Source organism: Pelodiscus sinensis, chromosome 7 (genome assembly GCF_049634645.1).
Source record: "Pelodiscus sinensis isolate JC-2024 chromosome 7, ASM4963464v1, whole genome shotgun sequence".
In the NCBI taxonomy this organism is placed as follows: domain Eukaryota; kingdom Metazoa; phylum Chordata; order Testudines; family Trionychidae; genus Pelodiscus; species Pelodiscus sinensis.
Genome location: NC_134717.1, coordinates 17380687 through 17404191, shown reverse-complemented (window position 1 = coordinate 17404191; position 23505 = coordinate 17380687). Strand labels below are relative to the sequence as shown.

Genomic DNA, 23505 nt, shown 5'->3' with positions numbered 1-23505 from the left:
AGGGGAGATTCCAGAAGACTGGAAAAGGGCAAATATTGTGCCCATCTATAAAAAGGGGAATAAGAACAACCCAGGAAACTACAGACCGGTCAATTTAACGTCTGTCCCGGGGAAGATAATGGAGCAGGTAATTAAGGAAATCCTATGCAAACACTTGGAAGGTAATAAAGTAATAGGGAATAGCCAGCATGGGTTTGTGAAGAACAAGTCATGCCAAACTAATCTGATAGCTTTCTTTGATAGGATAACGAGCCTTGTGGATAAGGGAGAAGCGGTGGATGTCATATACCTAGACTTTAGTAAGGCATTTGATACGGTCTCGCATGATAGTCTTATTGATAAACTAGGCAAATATAACTTAGATAGGGCCACGATAAGGTGGGTGCATAATTGGCTGGATAACCGTAGTCAGAGAGTTGTTGTTAACGGTTCTAAATCCTGCTGGAAAGGGATAACAAGTGGAGTTCCTCAAGGGTCTGTTTTGGGACCCGTACTGTTCAATATCTTCATCAATGATGTAGATATTGGGATAGAGAGTACGCTTATTAAGTTTGCAGATGACACCAAACTGGGTGGGGTTGCAACTTCCTTGGAGGATAGGGACATCATTCAAAATGCCCTTAGCAAGTTAGAGAAATGGTCAGAGGGTAAACAGGATGAGGTTTAAGAAAGAGAAATGCAAAGTGCTCCACTTAGAAAGGAACAATCAGTTCCATACATACAAGATGGGAAGCGACTGTCTAGGAAGGAGCATGGCAGAAAGGGATCTAGGGGTCATAGTGGACCACAAGTTGAATATGAGTCAACAGGGTGATGCTGTTGCAAAAAAAGCAAATATGATTCTAGGTTGTATCAACAGGTGTGTTGTAAGCAAAACTCGTGAAGTCATTCTGCTGCTCTACTCTGCACTAGTTAGGCCTCAGCTGGAGTACTGTGTCCAGTTCTGGGCGCCACATTTCAAGAAAGATGTGGAGAAATTGGAAAGGGTACAGAGAAGAGTGACAAGAATGATTAAAGGTTTAGAGAACATGACCTATGAAGCCAGGCTTCATGAACTGGGCTTGTTTAGTTTGGAAAAAAGAAGATTAAGGGGGGACATGATAGCGGTTTTCAAATATCTAAAAGGGTGTCAAAAGGAGGAAGGAGAAAATTTGTTCCTCTTGGTTTCTGAGGACAGGACAAGGAGTAATGGGCTTAAAGTGCAGCAGGGGAGGTTTAGATTGGACATTAGGAAAAAATTCCTAACTGTCAGGGTGGTCAAATATTGGAATAAATTGCCAAGGGAGGTGGTGGAATCTCCCTCTCTGGAGCTATTTAAGAACAGGTTAGATAGACATCTGTCAGGGATGGTGTAGACGGAGCTTGGTCCTGCCTTGAGGGCGGGGGGCTGGACTCGATGACCTCTCGAGGTCCCTTCCAGTCCTATGATTCTATGATTCTATAATGATGTAACAGAATATCTTTCAAGTGATCGGTTGCATGGATTCCACTTTTTATGCTCACATACCTCTCAGAACTACTGCCCCACTACCAATTTCTAAGACAGCGCTTATGGTACTGTTAAATTTGTGGGCCACACCTTTCTTGGTACCGATTTCAGTATGGGCGCCCCAAATCCTGTGTCTACCTATTCCCTCAGAACCAGGTTCCTTGCTACCAACTGTCATTATGCAAAGCATGCATGGTATTGAGTGACTTACCTGAGTGTCCCATACCAGAGGTGTTCTCCCTTAAGGGATTGGAGAGTTGTGATATATACGTCACCAGTTACTGAGTTATTGCTATGTCATGTTAAGGAAGATTCCCAGTACCAGCCTCTCCAGGGTGCTCCTGATAGAAAAGACCCTGCATTGGATAAAATGTATACCTTCTCATCCTCATCTAGGCACAGCACTCATTTCCCACCTATCCATCTTCCTCTTCTTGGGTAACATAGCGGGGAGTCAAGAAATGTGAATACAGATGATTCTATGACAGTTTACAGAACGGAACTCTGACTCATAGGGAACATCTGCTTTATACTCCCCAGGAATCCACCACTTCCGTACTGATATCCACACCAGCCTTGACTCTACTGGAGGCCCTGCATAATCTATTGTCTCCAGTGATATATATCCCCCACAAGAAATGCAGTACAGGCCATCCCAGCTAGACCAAGTAGTGTAGCCTCAGAGATACTCTAGATCTAGAAAAAGAGAGGAGGAAACTGAGGAAGGACATCATCTGAAAAGGGAAAAAATATTGGTCTATAATGTGATCTCCTCATCCTCCAACTTCTGCATCTGAGTGGATGACTTCAAGGTTTTGCAGGACTTGATATGGTGTATTACAGAGACTCTGGATATCATTTTCATATCCCTGGCAAGTGTTTACAAGGTACGTGTGTGTTTGTGATTTTTTGTGTGCGCGTGCTGGTTCATTAAATACAGTTGCATTTGGTAGTCAGATGCAGATACTAAATTGTTTGCCAAAACTTTGTCTGGACTAGGAAAAGTGGGTGTATTTAGGTTACTGCTAGGTAAATCCGACCAAATTCAACCACTTTCCTAAACAAGCCATGTCAAACATGTTCAGCTGAACTCTGGTCTACTACGAACTGAACTGAACTGAGAACTGCAGAACCCATAGCAGCATCATTCCTGGCCTGCTGGGTAATAGCATAGTGCACCGTAAACATGTGTGCAGAGGACCACATGGCCGCTCTACAAATGTCAACTATTGGAACTTGCGCAACACAAAAGCTGCTGAGAACGCCTGAGCTCTAGTGAGGTGGGCGTTAACTTGGGGTGGCATAAGTGGAAGAAGAAACTACAAACAGGCAAACAACTAACTATCGGTGGGCTCTGTCACAAGAACAGAGAAGCTCCAACAACTGTCACTGGCAGTAAGAAGGAACTGAGGAGGGGGAGAGCCAGCAGCGATACTTATGCTCCACTATAGTGGCGCCACTCCAGGGGGCGACCTGCCGGCCCGACGGGTACAGCTGGGGAAAAAGATGCTCTGGAAACCATGCACGTGCACACCTCATTTGAATGCACATGACCAGTCACTTGAAGAATTTTTCATTAATAAAGGTGGGGAAAACCGGTTCCAGTGTAATAATTCAGCTATTTATTAGAACAAAATCAGGAGCTCTGACTGGTATCATCATCCAACAAGGAAGGGCACAGAGTTATAGGAAAACATTATCTGATTAAAAGTAAAGCTAAGCACAGTATCTGGAAACTCAGGCTAATTTAAAGCATAATACATAATAGACAATAGAGCTGCTCCAGCCTCCCAGTTAACCTTTCATATCCCTACCACGAACCACTCCCTGGAACAAATCCAGTTTCCAACTCTGTCCACACATCTACCCTAGTGATGCCATTACAGGACCTAACCACATCAGTTATAACATGAAAGGTCATTCATGTGCACATGTATTAATGTAATGTGTGCCAGCAGTGTGCCTCTACCATGTATATTGGACAAACGGAGCTGTCTCTAAGCAAAAGAATAAATGAACAACTCAGACATGAAAAATGGCAACATATAAAAACCAGTAAGGGAGCATTTTGAAGGTGCCAATAGTTCTTTGTCTGTATAGTATTAGCTGTTAGTACTCTTCCCCTCTTATTGCCTACTAATGGTTCTTATCTGCCTCTTTTGACTATCCAGACTTTAGATGCTTATATTTGTTTTTCCTGGTACATTCCAGCTTGGCTTTTTCCTTGATATTTTTATACCAACTGCCTCTTCTTTTCCCCATTCCCCCTAAATTTTTTTTCCTCCCCCCTTCCCTTGTCCTCTATTTTAGTTCTGGACATCCAACACTCTAGTCATCTGAAGAAGTGGGTTGTGCCCACGAAAGCTCATGATACCATCTTCATGTTGTGTTAGTCTTTAAAGTGCTACCAGGCTATTTGTTGTTGTTATAAATTTGTTTATTCATGGTCATGCCCATGATGAACTAGGTGCTTTCCAGATTTTCAAGACAGGCTGGTCCTGGCCCAAGGAGCTCTCACTCTCAGGACAGAGATGCAAGAGGAAGAAGGACAAGCAGCCATTGCTACATCAATATCAAATTTTCATTTATGAACCAGTCACAGTAACCCTCTGGGACAGCGTGGAACACAAAGCATTCTCTGTCAAGGGAAACCAGCTCTGCTGGAAATCTTCCAGAAGAGATCAGCCAAATCCAGAGCATGATCATCTTTAAGAAGTGTTGCTAGACCGGTCCTCCAATTTATCAAAATTGTTTTCAATTCTCAGTCTGACCTTATTTCCACTTTTGGTCTCAGGATGACTACTCATTTTGCTGTCCACATGCCTGCCTGTTACGGAAAGACATCTATATACTGTCAGGGTAGTCAAACACTGGAATAAATTGCCCAGGGAGGTTATGGAATCTCCATCTCTGGAGCTATTTAAAAGTAGGTTAGATAAATGTCTATCAGGGATGGTCTAGACAGTATTTGGTCCTGCCATGAGGGCAGGGGACTGGACTGGATGACCTCTCGAGGTCTCTTCCAGTCCTAGTGTTCTATGATTTTAATCTTGGACAAACAGAGTTACTGACAAGTTACCATTCTCAGGCAAAAAACTTCAAAAAAATACTGCAACAAGAAACTGCTTAGCTGAAATTCATATGCAAATCTGACAGTCAAAAGAGGTTTAAATAAAAACATGGAACAGTTCTTACATTACAACACTAATTTCCTCTTCAGGTGCTATTCTGAAGAAGTGGATTTTTCCCACGAAAGCTCATGATACTATATATAATTTTGTTAGTCTCTAGGGGCACGTCTACACAGCAGGGCTAAAGCTGAAATAAGCTATGTAATTTGAGCTATATCAGTTGCATAGCTTAAGTCAAAATAGCACCAAAAGCCAAAATAAGCTATCTACACAGCAGGAAGTTTGAGTTAGAGCAGTCTTCCTCTGACTTCTCTTACTCCTCATAAAATGAGGGTTACAGGAGTCTGAATAAGAAGTCCTCCAGCTCAACATTATTTTTGCATGTCGAAAAAACTGCTTGCTGTATAGACACTGCCTATGTTATTTTGGAATAATGTCAGCGCCACCACGTGTCTCCCTCAGCACTTCCCCTCAGGGGACTCCTCTCTTCTGCACTGAGGAATTTCTTTTCCCTCAGCTCCAGCCTCCTCACATAAGTCTGAGATACTTTTTCACAGATTTAAAAAAAATTTCTTAATCTTTTTCATAGCGTTCTGCCAAGCAGGGGCTCTGTTTTAAATGCTGTTTTTTCCTGAAGGGTTGTCAGTCATGCTGCCAGACTAACACTCTCAGTGCATACACTGTCTGTGCAATTACAGTGCAGTTTACTGCCATCAGTGAAAATTTGGCAGCCATGGCAGGAGAGCCAGAGGGTTTTCAGCTCAACCTGATCTCCCTCAAATGCTCTCTCAGACCAGCATAGGATCCTGGTCACCCCGCATCCCCGCTCTTACTATCACCAGCAGCAATGTCAGATAAGGCAGTTGCCCCACCTCAACTGCGAGCTCTGCCTCTTCCAAACAGAAAAGAGCACATGTAGCAGCAAACAGGGCAATCCCTGCATCCTAAGCCAGTTCCACCCCCAACTGGGGCTCTGGACAAGCATTTCCTCAGGGCAGTGCTCACCCACAGTACCCCGAGGGTGTAAGGACCTGGCCAATGTGCCTAAACATGCTGATAAGCCCAAGCCTGTCACGGCTGAACAGCATGGGGCTACAGCAGCATCGTCGGTCCTACCAACACCAAGCAGTGCTGTACATAAGGGAAGCAGTGCAGGGACCAAAGCACTGTTACCAGCCTCAGCACCTGTGCCAGCCCCTCTGCTCATGAAGCCAAAGCATACACCAGCACAATATTCTTTACCACCCATGCCTCCTTTTTGCCTTTATACAGCCACAGACAATCTATGATCCCTTCAGTGACTCGTCTGGCACTGATTCATCCCCTCACTCTAAGGGGTTTTCCCCAGCACTTCCATACCTCCATTATCAGTTGAGGAGGATCAGGCTTCTATCATGACCTCAACTCCTCCCACACACTCTACACCAAGGCTCAAATTCCCTCACTCACAACCAGCCTTACCACACTGGCAACCTGCGCATTGGCTACCGCTACCTATGGCCCCCACATGGCCCTACTGAGCACCTTACAGGGCTCAGCAGCAATAGCATCACAGTGTTGCTCAATTTGTTCCAAGCCTACATCCACTGTGTCCCTTGACCCTCAAGGGACCAGACAGACTTCAATCAGCCACTAAGTAACGAGGAATCCACTACTTCCTCTCACTCACACTGGTATCTCCTTCCTCTCCAGGGGACACACTCGTGCCTCCGCAAGCCCTATCTGGGGATGATTTCAAGGCTTTCCAATACCTTTTTAAGAGGGTAGCTGAGGTCCTTAAGGTCTTGTTAACCACACTGCCAGAGACCCCGCATAAACTTACAAGCATCCTCCATACCTCTCCATCCACAAAGCTTGCTCTCCCCATGGACTACATAACTGCAGACATTCGCAGCAGGAACTTTCCTGCGAGCCACAAATGGGAACTACACCCCATGATTCTGCATCAAATTTTTACACAATGGGGCTTCCCACAGATAGACTTGTTTGCCACCAGTGCCAAAAAAAAGTGTCCCCTCTACTGTTCGCATGCGGGCATTGGAACACAATCCCTAGGGAATGCATTCACAATACACTGGGTGACAACCCTACTATACGCTTTTCCCCCCCATACTGCTTCTCCATCAAGTAGTCACAAACGTGCACTTAGACAACACCAACATCATACTGATGGCACCAGACTGGCCGAGACAAACCTGGTATACATACCTACTGCAAATGTCAGCTGACCATCCACGGCATCGCCCACAGCTCCCACATCGCCTCACCTAATGTTGCGGTTGCCTTCAGCATCCTCATCTCCACACCCTGAACCTTCAGGCCTGGCTTCTCAATGGCTTACTTCACTAGAAGCAGAATGTACAGACGAAGTACAACATATCCGCCTTAGGAGTCGGAGCATCCACTTGCAAACCTTACCTGTACAAGTGGCATCGTTTCTTCACCTAGTCTCACCTCCACAATCTCGATCCATCTTCCATTCCATTACCTGCGGTCCTGCAATACATAACCAGACTCAAAAATTTGGGACTTTCACTCAGTTCCCTGAAGGTTCACCTCGCCGTCATAACTGCTTTGTAGTAGTCCATAGATAGGTCGTCACTATTTACACATCCCACGACCAAAAAGTTCCTCAAAGGATTGCAGAACATTTATCCACCAATCAAACCTCCAGCTCCAGCCTGGGATCTCAATTTGATTCTGAGGGCTTTAACTCGTCAACCGTTTGAGCCTATGGCAACCTGCTCCAGGCCCCACCTTTCCATGAAGGTGGCCTTACCAGTGGCAATAACATCTGCCAGGAGAGTCAGTGAAATTGCAGCTCTCATAGCAGACCCTCCTTCCACCACCTTCCATAAGGACAAGGTAGTCCTCCAGCCTCACCCTAAGTTCCTGCCAAAGGTGCCGTCTTCTTTCCACTGTAACGAACATTTTAACTTACCAGTCTTTTTTCTCCAACCCCACACCAACCAGACAGAGGCCACATTCCACACCCTTGCTTTACGGAGGACCATTGCATTCTACCTGGAAAGAAGCAAGCAAATTCGGAAAACCAACAAGTTATTTGTATCAACCACTGAACGATCCCAGGGACTCCCTTTGTCCTCCCAGAGGATCTCAAAATGGATAGTGGAATGCATAAGACTAGCATATTCAATCTTCAGTAAAGAACCACCTACATAACTTCATGCACATTTGACCAGGGCCATGGCAGCATCAACGGCCTATGTACAGGGCATCTCCCTGTCCTATATATGCAAATCGGCCATCTGGTCCTCTGCTCATACATTTGCTGCTCACTATGCTCTGGACTCCTATGCATCTAGAGAAACTGCGTTCGGACATACAATCCTTGCCACAGTCTAAAAGGACACTACACCGTCCAAAGCTCCCACCTCCAGTGGATAAACTACTTGTAGTCACCTAAGGTGGAGCACCCACAGGGACACTCCTTGAAGAGAGTAACTTGCATTCTTCAAGATGGGTGTCCCCGTGGGTGCTCCACCACCCACCCTTCCTCCCCTCTGCTTTGATATTATTTCCGTACTTTTCCAGGGCAGAGAAGGAACTGATATGACCCTATCTTGCGCATGCACATTAGCCACCTACCGCGTGTAGCACTTTTGCATTGTCAAAGTCACTGCTAGTAGATCTTCTGGCCGGGTGCACTGAGGTACCAAAACACCTAAGGCAGAGCACCCACAGGGACACCCATCTCAAAGAACATCAGTTACTGCAGAGGGTGAATAGCCGTTTTTTTTTTCCTTTTTCCTAAGTTACAGATTAATATCACTACCCCTCTGAGATTTCCAATGTGGCTCATTGGAGATGACTCACATCCACTGATGTCACATTCCTATCTCTGTATCCCTTCCCTTTTTTTCTCTTCAAGCATCTGAAGTAATGAGGTGCATTTCACAAAAGCTTTACTCCCTTATAAATTTGTCACACAAGTGTAAGTCACTTAGGTACAGATGCTCAAATGGTATTTATGCAGTTAACTCCCATTAAAATGAATGGCAGTTTAGCGCCTAAATATCTTTGAGGATCTGGACCTTCAGCACATCAAGTAGCAAAATTAGTTAAGATCCCAAACAGTGTGTGAACATCCAGCGGCTATGAAGAAACTGGCATCCTCCTTAATTGTCAAAAGTATAAGCTGTTATCACTATATAAGTGATATTGTTCCTGAATCAACAAGTTGATTCAGCTTATACTTTTGACAATTAAGGAGGATGCCAGTTTCTTCATAGCCGCTGGATGTTCACACACTGTTTGGGATCTTAACTAATTTTGCTACTTGATGTGCTGAAGGTCCAGATCCTCAGAGATATACTTAGCACATGTATTGTCTGAGGTATTACCACTTTCACTGAACAAGTAAACTGAAGAATTTCAATCGCAAATTACAATTTAAGATTTATTGTACAGTGTCCAAAGACAAATAAGTGCAAGCATCAAGACTGTGTTTTCACAGCCATTTTGACAGTTTACAACACCACTATAATCCTTTGATTCAGACAAAAACAAGCTATTGCTTAAAATAAGCCTTTGTGTTAAAAGTACACTGTTTGCATGGTATTTTACAAAGTCAACATATAGCATGTGATTTATGTGTTTCATAATATTTTTATTACCAGAACAATATGAACATAAATGCATGGTATACACTATGTGGCGTCAAGAGGCATCTATAAGCATCAATAAGTTGCTTAAGTAATTAATCATCATTTACATAAAGTTTTGGCCCAGTTGTCTCACCTTTAAGGTATTGCTACACTAGCTGTGAGCATACTTCTTAACATGAATAGACAGCCATATTAGTTCTGCTTCAGCAACCTCACTTTAAAAAAAAAAAAAAAAAGTGGTGTGGCCATAATGGCTACAGTTAGCCACCCAAATTCAAACTCAGGGCCTCAAGACTGATCATACTTTGGCAGCTAGCCTGAGGCACCATCATCCCCCATTGCTACTCTTAGCACAATAGCTGAAGCATAGCTAACATGTGGCTGTCTACAGTACACTTGTAGGCATGATCCCTTCCAACATAGGGAGACATAAAAGCTTGAAAACTTTAAATGACAAATTTAAGGCTATTTGACCCCTTTTTTTAAGATTTAATACCCTGCTATAGCCAAAAATATCTATGTTAAGTGCTTCAGAGAAAAAGACGTATGTAATGCATATAATCCAGGACTTCTTTCAGACAAATACTGCATGTTTAAGAGTTTAGCACAAGATAGAATCTTCTCTCGATACATTTTGCTTAAAGTAATAGTATTTTAAAACTAGCCATTGGAATTCAGTGAAAAGGTCACCAAAAATATCCAGAATTTAAGATTATATTTTATATGATAATAAATAACTATTTTAATGTTCACACTTCAAATAGGCTGCCTAACACCAGGACTACATTAAGAATTGAAAAGCAGCACATACTGTACTATAAATTCAACATGAAGTACTTGTAAAAAGCCCAGAGAAATGTCCATTGTTAAACTAATGCAAACAAGTACAACTTTTTGGATAGAGGGGAGATTTCTAGACAGAAGAAGAAGAAGAAATGTTTAAACGTATAGAGCTGTCCCAAATACCAGATTGATGCAGGAATCACTCTGAGATGCTGGTTCGACTCATTAGGGAAAAGTTATTCTTTAGCATAATTATTCCAGTATTATCCTTCCTCTCTTTGTCCACAGACTGGCATGGTCCATAGCATTTATTTCCATGGAAAGAGAGAAATAGTGTTCCACTTGCAGAGACGTACAAGAGAACCTAAAGCCAGTGACATCAGAAGAATGTTGTATCAGATGAAAACGCACCAGCAAGTCGAAAATCCTCTTTTGTGATTACACTGTACATTCGCTGAGGCAGTGGTTTAGAATAAGGTGCAGGTCGAGGTACAGTCATGCGTAAAATGAGCTCACGGCCTGCAGGTGGTGGGAAATCTGCAACTGCTCCTAAATTCAGTCTCCGTTCATCTGATGAGCCAGACCTCTTCAGTTCTTCATCAAGTGGAATCATTGTGGCAACCTTAAACGGAACCAGAAGCTTTGCTTAAGGCTAGGTTATCCTTAAAACTAGAACATCAAATTATTTTCAAAAACAAAATGTGGTAATTTACACATTGAAAGGCTACCGGCAGACACAAAGTAAGACCCAGGGGCCCAGAAGTCTACACAGTAATGAAACAGCCTGAGCCATACCAGCTGGCAACTTTTCTTTGCTGTGTGGTTATACCAAATGAGAACTCTCTGCAGTATGTCACGATTTTTACTGGCCAAGTAGTAGGATTACTTTGGTCTATCATAGCAGGGCAAATTAAATAAAGACAAACAAGTGCTACTGTATACTGCTGTCCCAACCAGTGAAAAACAGGCTTATGTTTAGTTTAAGGCAATATCCACAGTATTTCTAACAACCATCAATAGGATACACTGTGAAAAGTCATAAATAACTGACTTCATAAACAATTAACTTCTCATAATTAAACTTCATTTGATGAGTTCTTCAGTGTTTTTACAAACTGTTTTTTCACAGCTTGTTAAGCTTCAAAAATCTATGGATAAGCAGTAACCAGTTTGAAAGAGGGGGAGAGAGAATATTTTTTAAGATATATGTACAAATCATATCATGCTGTTCTATATTTACTCTATTCTTTATACCCTTAACATGAAGGTAGGAAGATGAGCAGGAAACAAGGAACAAAAGCTAGTTACCTCATCAGAAGATTCAGTCATCTTGAGAAGGGATGAGAAGAGAACCAGTGATGAAAGATAGAAACAAACAAATGCAAGTCAGAGATTTTAGGATTGTTTTAAAGACAGCACATACTGAATTCAAGAGTTTGTTGAGAGAGTTATGACAAACATATACTTTGAGAACACAACACATGTAACACAACGTATATATGCAGGAGTCCAGAATCAGAAGAGAGGGTTACTCACTTGTGCAGTAAAGAAGGTTCTTTGAGATGGTTGTCCCTTTGGGTGCTCCAGCTTAAGATACTTGGGCGCTGCTGCATGCCTAGTTGGAAATTTAAGGAAGCAGTCCCCCCCCCGGTAGGCTGTGAATGTGGAGCAGACAACACGCACGGTGCCACTACTATGCATGCGCAGCCACAGTCCCCTCCGTTTCTTTTCTGCTACAGAAGCAATAATATCCAAAGTAGAAGGGAGGAAGGGCAGGTGGTGGAGCACCCACAGGGACAACCCTCTCAAAGAACCTCCATTACCGCACAAGGTGAGTAACCCTCTCCTCTTCTTCGAGGAGTGTCCCTGTAGGTACTCCACGTTAGGTGGCTACGGAGCAATGATCGGAGGCGGGTGCTTCAACTAATCAGTAACCTGGGCTGTGGTCAGAATGACATACCCATCCCAGGGTACTAGATTTGGGCAAGTATCAACAACAATGTCTGGCAAATATGTGGGAGGAAGACCACATCACAGATCTGCAAACGTCCACAAGAGGCATGTTACTGAGCTAGGCTGTAGAAGCCGCTATGGCCCTCATGGAATGTGCACATAATTGCAATGGAGAATATTGGTTAAAGGTGGAGTAGGCCAGCCAGATGCAGTACAGGGATCTCTGTTCGTATCCACTGCAGAGTCTAGGTGTTCTGCAGATTCCCCTTGCCCTGTCCAAGTAAAAGGAAATTGTTCTGTACACATCGTGCGAGTGCCACATAGCCTCTTTAGCGCTGGCATAAGGCTTTGGGAAAAGAAGGGTACTATTTATAGGTTCTTTGCAGTGGAAAGAGATGGAAACCTTTGGCAAAAAACTTTGGGCGTGGTCTCAGAACCACTTTTTCTTTATAGAATACCATGAAGAATGGATCAGCCATTAGAGCACCAATTTCACTCACTCTCCTAGCCAAAGTAACAACCACCAATAGGGCCACTTTCATGGAAAGGTGGAGCATGGAGCATATCTCTATGGATTCGAATGGCCTACAGGTGAGGGCCCAAAGTACTAAATTGAGGTCCCAGGCTTAGACTGCAGGTTTGACAGGCAGTAAAGTGTTTTGCATGCCCTTAAGGAAGCACTTGATTGTCGGATGGGCAAAAACCGATTTCTTGTCAGTGGGTTAATGAAAGGCTGTTATATCTGCGAGGTGAACCTTAAATTAACTATATGAAACACCCAAGTGTTTTAGGTCTAGAAGGTATTCAAGAACATCCAAAAGTGGCATCGTCGATGGGTTCTCACATGCTTTTGTTCGGCCCAAAGGGAGAATCTATGCCATTTACACAGGTAAGCTTTCCTGGTTGTTGATCAATGGCTGTTCAGGGAAGTTTGCTTAATTTGATCAGTGAATGCTGTTTCTATTGAGGAGAACCACTGAAGAACCATGCCCAGAGGTGAAGAATCTGGAGGGATGGATGGCGGTCGTGCCCACCCTGCTGCTTGAGAAGATGGGGAAGCAGCAGTTGATGCCATGGCATCCTACTGAACACTTGTAGCAGGTAGGTGTACCAAGTTTGCTGTGGCCAAGCTGGGACAATAGGAATTACTGAAGTCGTGTATGCCCTTATTTTGTTGACTACCTGGTGAAGGAGCGGGCTTGGAGGAAACACATATAGGAGATATGCACTACAGGATATTGTGAATGCGTCCCCCAGAAAGCGCAAGCCGATGCCCGTACGGGAACTGTATTGTGGACTCTGTGTTGGTACTGGTTGCAAACAAGTCCACTGTTGGGAACCCCCATTGACTGAAAGCCTGTTGTAGAATATTGGAGTCCATTTACCATTTGTGATTGGAGTTCAACTTTCTGCTTAGACTGTCCGCAGTAAGATTGTCCTTGCCCAGAAGATAAAAGGCTTGTATGCGAACTTTGAGTGCAATGCACCGTGTCCACAGGTGGACAGCCTCCCAGCATAAGTGGTGAGACCTGGCACCACCCTGCCTGATGTAATAAACTGTGGTCTGGTTGTCCGTAAAAATTTGCACTGTGTCATTGCATATGAAATTAAGGAAATGTTGGCATGAGTAAAATCCTTCCCTGAGTTGTTGTATGTTTATGTGCAGGGCGGACTCTTGCAGGGGCCAGTGACCCTAATTGTGAGCGGGCCCAAATGCGTCTCCAAGGAGAGAAGCCTCCATCATGATGAACATCACTGGGGGATGTCTCTGGAAAGGTACTCCACCACACACGTTTTTTGGGTCTGCCCACCAGTCTAGCAATCGCTTGATTTTCTTTGGAATTGAGACTAGCTTATTGATATTGTTGTAACAATGTCGGTATACGGTCTTTAGCCACTGCTGCATGGGCCTCATGTATAGCCTAGCATGGAGCACTACTGATGTGGCTACTGCCATATGACCTAGTAACTGGAGACAGGTCCTAGCTGGAACTTGTGGGCTGATTTGGAGCAGTGCAATAAGGTCATTGATGGACTGGATTCTCAATTGTGGGAAGGAGGCTACAGCCCGAATACAGTTGAGGTGATAAACTTCATTGTCTGAGATGGTTGTAGTTTGCACTTGGATAAATTTATCTGCAGCCCAATGATCTGGATTAGATCCCTGGTAAGCAAGGCTGCGTTGTGGGCTTCCTGACTCACGGTTGCTCATCATCGGGTAATTGTCAAGGTAGGGGAATATAGATATCCCCTTTTTATGGAGATGCAAGGCAACCACCATGAGCACCTTTGAGAAGACCTTGAAGCTGTGAAGAGTCGGAACAGCAGCACTCTGTATTGGAAATGGGCATTGCCCAATGCAAATCTTAGGTATTTCCAATGCGCAAGATAGATGGATACATGAAAATATGCATCCTGGAAATCAAAAGTAAACAACCAGTCCCGTGTTTAAGGGTGGGACTACAGTGGATAGGCTGATCATCTTGAACTGCTGGGGTCGTATTTGATGGTTGAGCCTTCTGAGATTGAGAATTGGTCTCTATTCCCCCTGATTTCTTTGTTGTGAGGAAGTAATGAGAGTAGCATCCTTTGTCCCTGTAGTGATCAGGTACAGGTTCTATGGCTCCTAGGCAGAATAAATGTTTAATCTCTTGGAGTAGGATGCTCTAGTGAGATGGGTCCCTGAAGAGGGACAGGAAAGGTGGGCGGGGGAAAAAGGGATAGAAGACAAAAGGATAGCATATTCCGCCCTTTACGACGTACAGTACCCACTTGTCAGTTGTGATGGAAGACCATTGAGGGTAGAAAGGTAGGAGGTGCTGGTCTGAGGTTGCCTTTAACAAGGAGGTGTTATCAGACTCTTGACCTAACCTTCAAAAATTTTGCCTTGAGGTTTAGGTCTGGGCAGTAGAGGGCTGGTCAGGAGTCTGCCTCGATCTAGTTTGGTGTTGCCTACTATTATCAAAATACCTCTGGGCCTGAGAGAAAAGTGAAGGTAGTATTGTGTAAAATACCTGCCCTGTTTGTGTTTTGTTGCAGGGACATGGATGCCAACCATCTTCAGTGTAGCCCGTGAATCCTTGAGGGAATGGAGTGATGCCTCAATGGTGTCTGTGATCAGTTTGGTGCCCTGGGAAAGAAAGTCCTCAATCGTAACCATGTGGAGGAATATGCCTTCTTACCCATGAGGTCTAAGCACTTCCACTCATCATACGGCATGTTTCTAGCTGCGTTCTGTTTTCTCCTATGGTTGACCACATCCACCACTAAAGAATTAGGAGGCAGGTGGGAAAACAGGAAATTGGCACCCTGTGGTACAACACAATTTATAGTCAGATTTCTTGCAGATCATTGGGATTGTGGCTGGTGTCTGCCAGATCACCATGAAAGGATCCATCAACGCCGGGTCCATCAGTAGGGGCAGCTTAGCAGATGGGGAACATGTAGTATGCTGGTCGGCTTATGTTGCATTTTGTGGAGGCTAACCAAGGAGACCTCCAAAACATCCGCCTCCCTTTTGTGTAGCTTCTAGAATGAGCGGAAGTAATCTCCCACCATAGGAGGAGGGGGCATTAAGTGTTATCAGGGGAGGACGATGACATGTGAGTTGCAGAGTGAGAAGACATGGAAGAGTCCTCATCGCTCAAGGCTAGCTCATCTTCCTCTTAGTAGGCTGATCTGTCCAGAGATGGCAGGGAGATGGCGCCAATGGAGTTGGCTAAGGCTGTACCAGCTGAGGCTGATTTGGCACCAACAAAAGCAAAGGCCAAAGCGGGCTCAGACAGTTTCAGTGGTGCCAATTTGGACTTAGGCTTTTCAGGAGCCCTGGTGCCCAGTCTTTCAACCCGCGGGAATGGTCGGTGCCTGTCAGTCTCAATACTTCACTGTCCAGTGCCCTGGTAGAGATCGGCGCAGGAGGTATTCTGGATGCTTACCCCCATTTCTTTGAGGGGGAGTCACCCTTACTTGGCGAGTGAGATCTCTTTTGCTCAGAGGAAGAGTCCCTGGTGCTCAAGCCCGCCAGAGCCACCTTCTCAGACATGGAGAGGGCTGCCGAGGCGGGGGTAGAGCAGTGTTTCTCAACCTTTTTTTTTTTTAAAATAAAGTACCCCTTTAAAAACAAAAGTACCCCCAGTTCCTACAGTTTTCAGACACAAATTTTTTCTACACCTTTGTTTAAACAACTTAATCATAGCCGGGCAGGCGATGAAATTTTTGGGTGCAAAAAGTATGTAATACATAATAAAACACTGTAAAACTTAAAATAAAAATTCAGTTTTCTCCAAATTTCAGTTGTGTTGACGTACCCCCCTCCCCAGACTTCTCTAGAGTACCTCTAAGGGTACTCGTACCACTCGTTGAGAAACACTGTGTCCAAGGCTGGCTTCACCATATTCTCCAGAGAGAGGTTTAAGTTGCGCGTGTGGGCCATTAACTGCTTACAGTGTTGGCACTGAGTGGTAGTGTGCGTCTGTCCCAGGCATTGTACACACTGAGTGCCCATCAGAGACAAGAACTGAGAGTCTGCAGAAGAGGAAGCATTGGAATCTCGGCGGGGGGGCGGGGAATTTTGCTAAGGCAAAAAACTGCATTAACAATAAAATATTTTAAAAAAAAAGAGAGACATAATTAATTAAGTAGAAAAACTACTACTACTAACTGAACAATATAACACTACTAACAACAAGAACAAGATAAAGTTTGAAAAGCTTGAGAGCAACTGTGGTTCCAAGTGATGCCAGCAGCGGTAGAGAAGGAAATGAGGGGACAGTTGGCTGCACATGTGCAGGAGTAGCATTGCACATCCCATCTGCTCCGCATGCGCAGCCTACCAGAGGGCATTGCGACCTTAAATCTCTGACTAGGCATGTAGCAGTGCCCAAGTACCTAAGGTGGAACACCCACGGGGACACTCCTCGAAGAACAGCTTAGTAAATACACTGTGTCAAAGTTCTATTTACCCAACAAGTAGCTGGCGAAATTATTTTTGGAAATTAAACTTGCTATTTAATAGCAAACTAAATTTTTGTCCCATCAATAATAACTATTATGTTTCAACTGCTAACATCCCCCCCTCACACAGGAAGATAAGAGTTGGGAGGTAGCTTTGAATATTTCTGCCTGAAAGAAGTCAAAGCTTGAAATCAACATACATCTTCAACACTAAAACTTTGAAATTTTTTATGAAGTTTTGGAACTACTGAGTGCTGCTCTTAATCAGAAGTCTACCAGCAGCGCAAAGCACACATTACAGCATATGTGCATGCATTGTAGCCATATTGCATTTTGCAACATTATATATAGGTGGGACTTTCTGAAAGAAAAAAATTTTAAATAAAAGAAAACATTGTAAAAGTGAAAAAATACAGGATGTGATAGTGTTACAGTTGTTATATCTACAGCAGAATTCAGCTGTATAAGGAAAATTAGATGCAATGATGTTAAAGTCCTTTTATCAAACCTCAGTCTGTTGACAGATTAAAAAATAAATCTCTAAATTAGTAAGAGCCCAGCTCACTGCATAAAAAAAAAATCTTTCAATTATTAGCTAATTAACACAAAAAAGTATTTGAGAATAAATACAAAACATCTGCTATACTTCCCCTCTCTGACTTCAGGAGAAAAGTTAAAATTGCCATAGCTTACAAGATTTGGTGATGCTGAATACTTGGTAGCAAAGCTAAAGAAGAATCAAAACAAAAGCGGATGCTTATCAATTAACAGCGCTGGATACACTCCGTGAAGCCTCATCCTGAGAAGCCAGGCATGCAAGGACTGTCACTCCCGGAGAGGAGCGTCACTGTGGCAGTAGAGCCTCCTCAGAGCCAGACCGGCAGGGGCTGGCAGCCCCACTCACAGAAAGGCTTTGCTAAATTAAGCTTTATGCTGCAGACCCCACAGTGCAGATAACTGTGTAACAGCTAAGATTTTCACAGTTACAGGCAGTCCCCAGGTTACGTACAAGATAGGGACTGTAGGTTTGTTCTTAAGTTGAATCTGTATGTAAGTCAGAACTGGCGTCAGCCACTGCTGAAACTGATCAGTTTCAACCGCAGCTGAATCTGGATGCCAGTTCAGACTTACATACAGATTCAACTTAAGAAACCCAGGTGTCCCCAAGTCAGCTGCTGCTGAAACTGATCAGCGGCTGATTCCAGGAAGCCTGGGGAAGAGCAACTCTGCCTCGGGCTTCCTGTAGTCAGCCGCTGGTCAGTTGCAGTAGCGGCTGACTTGGGGACGCCTGGGGCAGAGCAGCTGGGGTGCTGCTGGGTTGCTCCAGTAGCGGGGCTCCTCGGCGGCTGAATCAGGATGCCTGGGGCAGAGCAGCTGGGGTGCTGCCAGGTTGGTCCGGAGCAGCGCTGCGGGACCAACCCGGCAGCCCCCAGCTGCTCTACCCCAGGGGTAGGCAAGAAAAGCCTGGTCTAGTGGGGGGGGGCACTAGCAGACAAGGGAGACGGGGGTGGCGGGACCGCCCAAGTCCTCCACGGCTTTGCTCCGTCTCTCTGGTCTGCTGACCTAGGAGACGCGGAGCAAAGCCGCAGAGCACACGGGCAGCGGGACAGCGTAGGCGCGCCGCGGCTGTCCCACTGCTGGCGTGCTCCAAGGCTTTTCTCCCCGTCTCCCTGCAGACCAGGGAGACGGGGAGCAGCTTTTCTCGCCCCGGAGGACGGGAACAGCGGACCGCGGCACATCTGGACGTCCCGCCGCTCCCGTCCTCCTGGGCGAGAAAAGCCCCATTCGTAACTGCGGATCCGACATAAGTCGGATCCGCGTAACTCGGGGACTGCCTGTACTCCATTACACTATTTTTAACATCCCTAGTGTATCCCTGCGTTTTTTTTTTTTTTTAAATGGAAGATGTTTAGAAGGAACTTTAGCATCAGAAGAGTCACAGGAAGCTTAGTATCTGTTCTATATGGGGTATGCACTAGGGATGTAAGAATACCAGTTAATCTGTTAAATGTTATGTTTTACCTGACCAGTTAACCATTCTCATTCCTAGTATGCTCAACAAAAAACTAAGTGATACACACTGGAGAAGATCTGACAGTTTATATACAAAGAAGCTAGTAAGGCTCTCCAGATGGCAACACTGCATGGAATTTCACCACTTGGCCAAGTCAATAAAAATCCTGACATGAAAAAAAATAAGCTAGGTATAGGTTACAAATATCAAGGTGCAATTGCACCTTGCAGCACACTGCAAATATAATTGGTCATGTGCAAGAAGCAGTTTCATTAGTCTCAATACAAATATTTCATGGTGTTTTATAATTGAATTCAAGGAGGAGACACCTTTGGACTGCAATGATGCAAAAAAGTTCTACATTAATGAAACTGAAAAATTCTATACAATCTTGAATTTTGTGAAACGTCTGCCAAGAGAATTCACTATCACTGTAATAATTCAATGGTCACAACTGTCCTCAGAATACTGAATAAGATCACATTTTTAGGTCATTATATTTAAAAAACCATTACACCACGTGAGCAAAAAAAGAAAGCAATGTGAAATGAATGACCGTATCATAACTAAAAAAAAGTCACTAACGGAGATGGAGAGGAAAGTAGCAAAGGGGGCAACTGCTCCAGGGCCCAGAGACTTAAAGGAGGCCACTGCTCCCAGCCACCACTACTGCTACTAAAAATAGTAGCAGGTTACCTATCAGACCTACTCCCTGTATGTACTGAGTCATCTCCACTTCTTTCATCGACAAAAATACATACATCTGTACTGATTTTTGTCTGTTAAGCACTGTAAAGCCAATACGGCTACAGGAGAGAGAATGGGGCTCTTCATTCTTGTGTATCAACACAAGAACGGTCACAAATATTTCTGAGGGAAACTTTGCATTGTAAATATTATGCAAAGTCTCAATCAGAAATATTTGTGCCAATTTATTGAGACAACAGAATTGCAGAAAAGTCACAAGCAGATTTTGGCTGCAAAACCTTTAATACCAATGATAAAATAAAATAAAAAGTTTTAACTCAGAATCCAGATTTACAGTGCTTGAAGTAGAAAAAAAAAACTTTATAAACTGAGCACATTTGATTTGGAAAGATAGATACAAATGTAAAATTGCACAATGGCATTGTTAAATCATATTTCAAAGTGAGCCTCACTTAAAGGTCACTTTATATGCCTATCTACACAGCTGCATCCAGTCTTATAACATCCTATGCCTTTTGTTCTCCTTTCGCCATGTAGTTAAAAGTTATACTATTGCCAAAATTGTCTTCCCTGGAAGAAAAAGAATTTCCATGCATTTTTACAAAAATTCAAGCCTATTTATAGGTAGAAGAAATCAGCATCATATGGAGACTTGTTGTTTCACACTGTCTAAATTAAAGTGATCAAAGAATCAGTAAAAAATTCCAGCTTACCCTCTGGGCATTCAAAAATAACTTGTGGATGATACTACCAGCAGGTCCTCTTCCTGCACCATTGACCGATACTTCTGGCTGTTCCAAAAGAGAATTTACAAACCTAGAAGTACAAAATAATGCAAAGGAGGAAAAAGTGAACATCCAAATTTAAACTATATCAATTTTTAATTATTTTCACATGAAATCTCCAATGACAAAAATCTCCCCCATCTATCTTGAGTGAACAAACAGTTTTAGCACCAAGAGCACTGTTAGTTCTCCTGGGCCAATACTGTGTGTGCATGCATAATCCATGCATTGTGCATATTTTTCTTTTTTCGCAGACAACAGTTTCTGCCAGAAAGTTGCAGACGTTCCATTTTTTGCGTACTTGATGGTGTTGTAGTGCTAGAACAGAGCAGCTGGACCTGGCCAGGTAAGGAAGGGAAAGGAAAGAGTTGGTAGTGCCTTGTTCGTGCTTGTTAGGCCAGATCAAGAGACGGGATATGAGGAGACAGATAGCATGGAACTGCTGGGGAGTCACAGGCAGGGCCTCATAAGAGCTAGTGGAGGAAGACCAACTGGGGCAACAGCTGAATGTGAGTTGAGGCCCAGAGGTAAAGGATATGCAGGGCCACATAGGGATGAGTGGAAAGGGTGTGTGAGTGAGGACAGAGGATCATGTGGACAGGATATGCACATAGGGTTAGGGGCAGATATGTCTGACTGAACTGGAGAGGCTAGAGAGCAGCCAGGGCCTGCATGGAGGAAGCTCCTTAACAATCCCTCCCCATCGCCCCTCACCCTCCAAAAAAATCTGTTTCATGCCTTTTCCCACCTATACCTAAGAACCCTTCAAGATAACTCCCAGGCTCCTTCCAAGCAACTACTTCCCTCTCCCTCAGTTACCCCTAACTCCCCCAAGCCTTTGCATTGCTTCTAAGGGGTGTGGAAAATACACTTCTGTACTGCGGTGTAAATGGTTTGTTACTCAGAGTTCTGTATTAATAAGCCTTGTAAGAAATCTGTCAAAAAAAAAAATCCAGATTTTTTGTTGTCTGTATTGTTATAGACATACCTGCTGACAGGTTGGTTTTTTTTAAATAAGTCACCAAAATAATTGAAACTGGTACGATTATACGGGCAGTCCCCGAGTTACACGGATCCAACTTATGTCGGATCCACAGTTACGAACGGGGTTTGCTGCCCGTCTCCCTGATCTGCTGGAGACCAGCAGACCAGAGAGACGGGAAGCAAAGCCTCTGAGGACGCCAGCAGCGGGACAGCCGCGGCACGTCTGGGCTGTCCGCTGCCCGCGTGCTCCGCGGCTTTGCTCCACGTCTCCCCAGACCAGGGAGACAGGGAGCAAAGCCGGGGAGCACGCCGGCAGCGGACAGCCTGGACGCGCCGCGGTTGTCCCGCTGCCCGCGTGTTCCGCGGCTTTGCTCCCCGTCTCCCTGGTCTGCTGGTCTCCAGCAGACCAGGGAAGACGCGGAGCAAAGCCACGGAGGACCCGGGCGGCGGGACCGCGTTGCGTCTCGGTCCCCCGCCCGTGTCTCCCTGGTCTGCTGGGAGAAGGGGGGGAGGGGAGGCGCAGCTAGTACGCCGCCTCCCTGCCCCCCCTCCCCCCCAGCAGTCCATGCTTTTCTCCGGACGCCTGTGGTAGAGCAGCTGGGACGCTGCCGGTTGGTCCTGCAGCGCCGCTCTGGGCGCTACTGGACCAACCCAGCAGCACCCCAGCTGCTCTGCCCCAGGCATCCTGATTCAGCCACTGCTGGTCAGTTTCAGCAGCAGCTGAATCAGGACGCCTGGGGCAGAGCAGCTGGGGTGCTGGTGGATTGGTTCAGTAGCACCGAGGAGCGGCGCTACTGGAGCAACCCAGCAGCACCCCAGCTGCTCTGCCCCAAGCGTCCCCAAGTCAGCTGCTGCTGAAACTGACCAACGCTGAGTACAGGAAGCCCGAGACAGAGTTGCTCTGCCCCAGGCTTCCTGGAATCAGCCGCTGATCAGTTTCAGCAGCAGCTGACTTGGGGACGCCTGGGGTTCTTAAGTTGAATCTGTATGTAAGTCGGAACTGGCATCCAGATTCAGCCTGTTGAAACCGATCAGAGGCTGATTCCAGGAAGCCCGGGGCAGAGCAACTCTGCCTTGGGCTTCATGTAGTCAGCCGCTGGTCAGTTTCAGCAGCGGCTGAACCTGGACGCCAGTTCCGACTTACATACAGATTCAACTTAAGAACAAACCTACAGTCCCTATCTTGTACGTAACCCAGGGACTGCCTGTATTGTCTTATTTTGACAAAATATGCAGAATTTTGAGACACAGAATTCCCTTAGGGATATATTAGGAAGACATACATTCAGAATTACATCTTTATGTACATTTTAGAAGCTTACTATTTTTCCAGTATTATACGTAACATTGCATTACTAATCTTAATTCTTAGATCCCTCATATGTGGTATACACATCTGTCCCTCCCAGTCTTTCACTACTTTCCCCAAGAGGGACTGCAGTTCTTACTTCCATTCTTAATCCCTCTCCCAGACCTAGAAAAGGCATCCTCTCTTGTGCTTACTCATATCCTGTGTGCTGACTTTTTAACTGATTTATATTGTAAGAGTTTATTGGCTCTTAGCCACCACTGGCAAATGTATCCAATCCTCCCCCAGCTGGCTCCCAATTTCAGGAAGAATCAAGAATCCAGAGTTGGTAGAAGTGAGCACATTAAGACCACCGGATGGAAATTGGAATTTCTAGTAGAGAGATGTGGAGTTAATGAAGAATAGCTCATCCGAAGAGTCTCAACACCAACAGTGAAGAAACCACCTAATCCTTGCACAGCAACCACCTTAGCTCTAAGAATTAACCTATTCCAATACAGTATTTAAATTTAATATTAACATCTTAAGCCAAACTAAGGAATAAATAGTTCACCACCACTGTATGGTGGTCAACAGAAAAAAAAATCTGCTTAACTGGCTATGACTATAGTGCATCAATACGGCACTTCATATTAATAAGCAGAGTAACTGGAAAAACAGTTCTTTTGGATATTAAATTCTACATAATACAGAGGACAGAAATAAAGAAGAAGACCTGGCTCTTATATAAAATTTCCCATCAGTAGTTCTCAAACAGCATAGTTCAAT

The 23505-nt window shown here is 44.6% G+C and overlaps 2 protein-coding genes and 1 long non-coding RNA gene across 6 annotated transcripts in view; 2 read left to right on the top strand and 1 right to left on the bottom strand.

The window, feature by feature from the left end:
• ZRANB3 (zinc finger RANBP2-type containing 3) overlaps positions 1-8685 on the top strand; it is a 124610-nt gene extending 115925 nt beyond the window's left edge. Inside the window, exon 22 of the mRNA XM_075933286.1 lies at positions 2030-8685. Within this exon, the coding sequence (XP_075789401.1) occupies positions 2030-2051 (22 nt within the window). The 3' untranslated portion in view covers positions 2052-8685. The remainder of the gene's footprint in view (positions 1-2029) is intronic.
• Positions 8686-9229: 544 nt separating this feature from the next.
• The window catches only part of RAB3GAP1 (RAB3 GTPase activating protein catalytic subunit 1), a 70358-nt gene continuing 56082 nt past the window's right edge, over positions 9230-23505 (bottom strand). For 2 of the 3 annotated variants that reach the window (XM_075933287.1, XM_075933289.1), the window contains 3 exons: positions 20373-20475; positions 11340-11360; positions 9230-10653 (listed from right to left, as the gene is read on the bottom strand). In XM_075933287.1, coding sequence (XP_075789402.1) covers positions 10411-10653; positions 11340-11360; positions 20373-20475 — 367 coding nt within the window. In that variant the 3' untranslated portion in view covers positions 9230-10410. The remainder of the gene's footprint in view (positions 10654-11339; positions 11361-20372; positions 20476-23505) is intronic. The other variant, XM_075933288.1, reaches the window with a different exon arrangement.
• LOC142830156 (uncharacterized) lies at positions 10649-16079 on the top strand. Of its 2 annotated transcripts, XR_012905139.1 has the most exons (3): positions 10649-13085; positions 13651-13760; positions 15024-16079. It is a non-coding gene; the product is annotated as an uncharacterized LOC142830156 (long non-coding RNA). The 2 variants fall into 2 exon arrangements; XR_012905138.1 differs by having other exon boundaries at positions 10649-13760.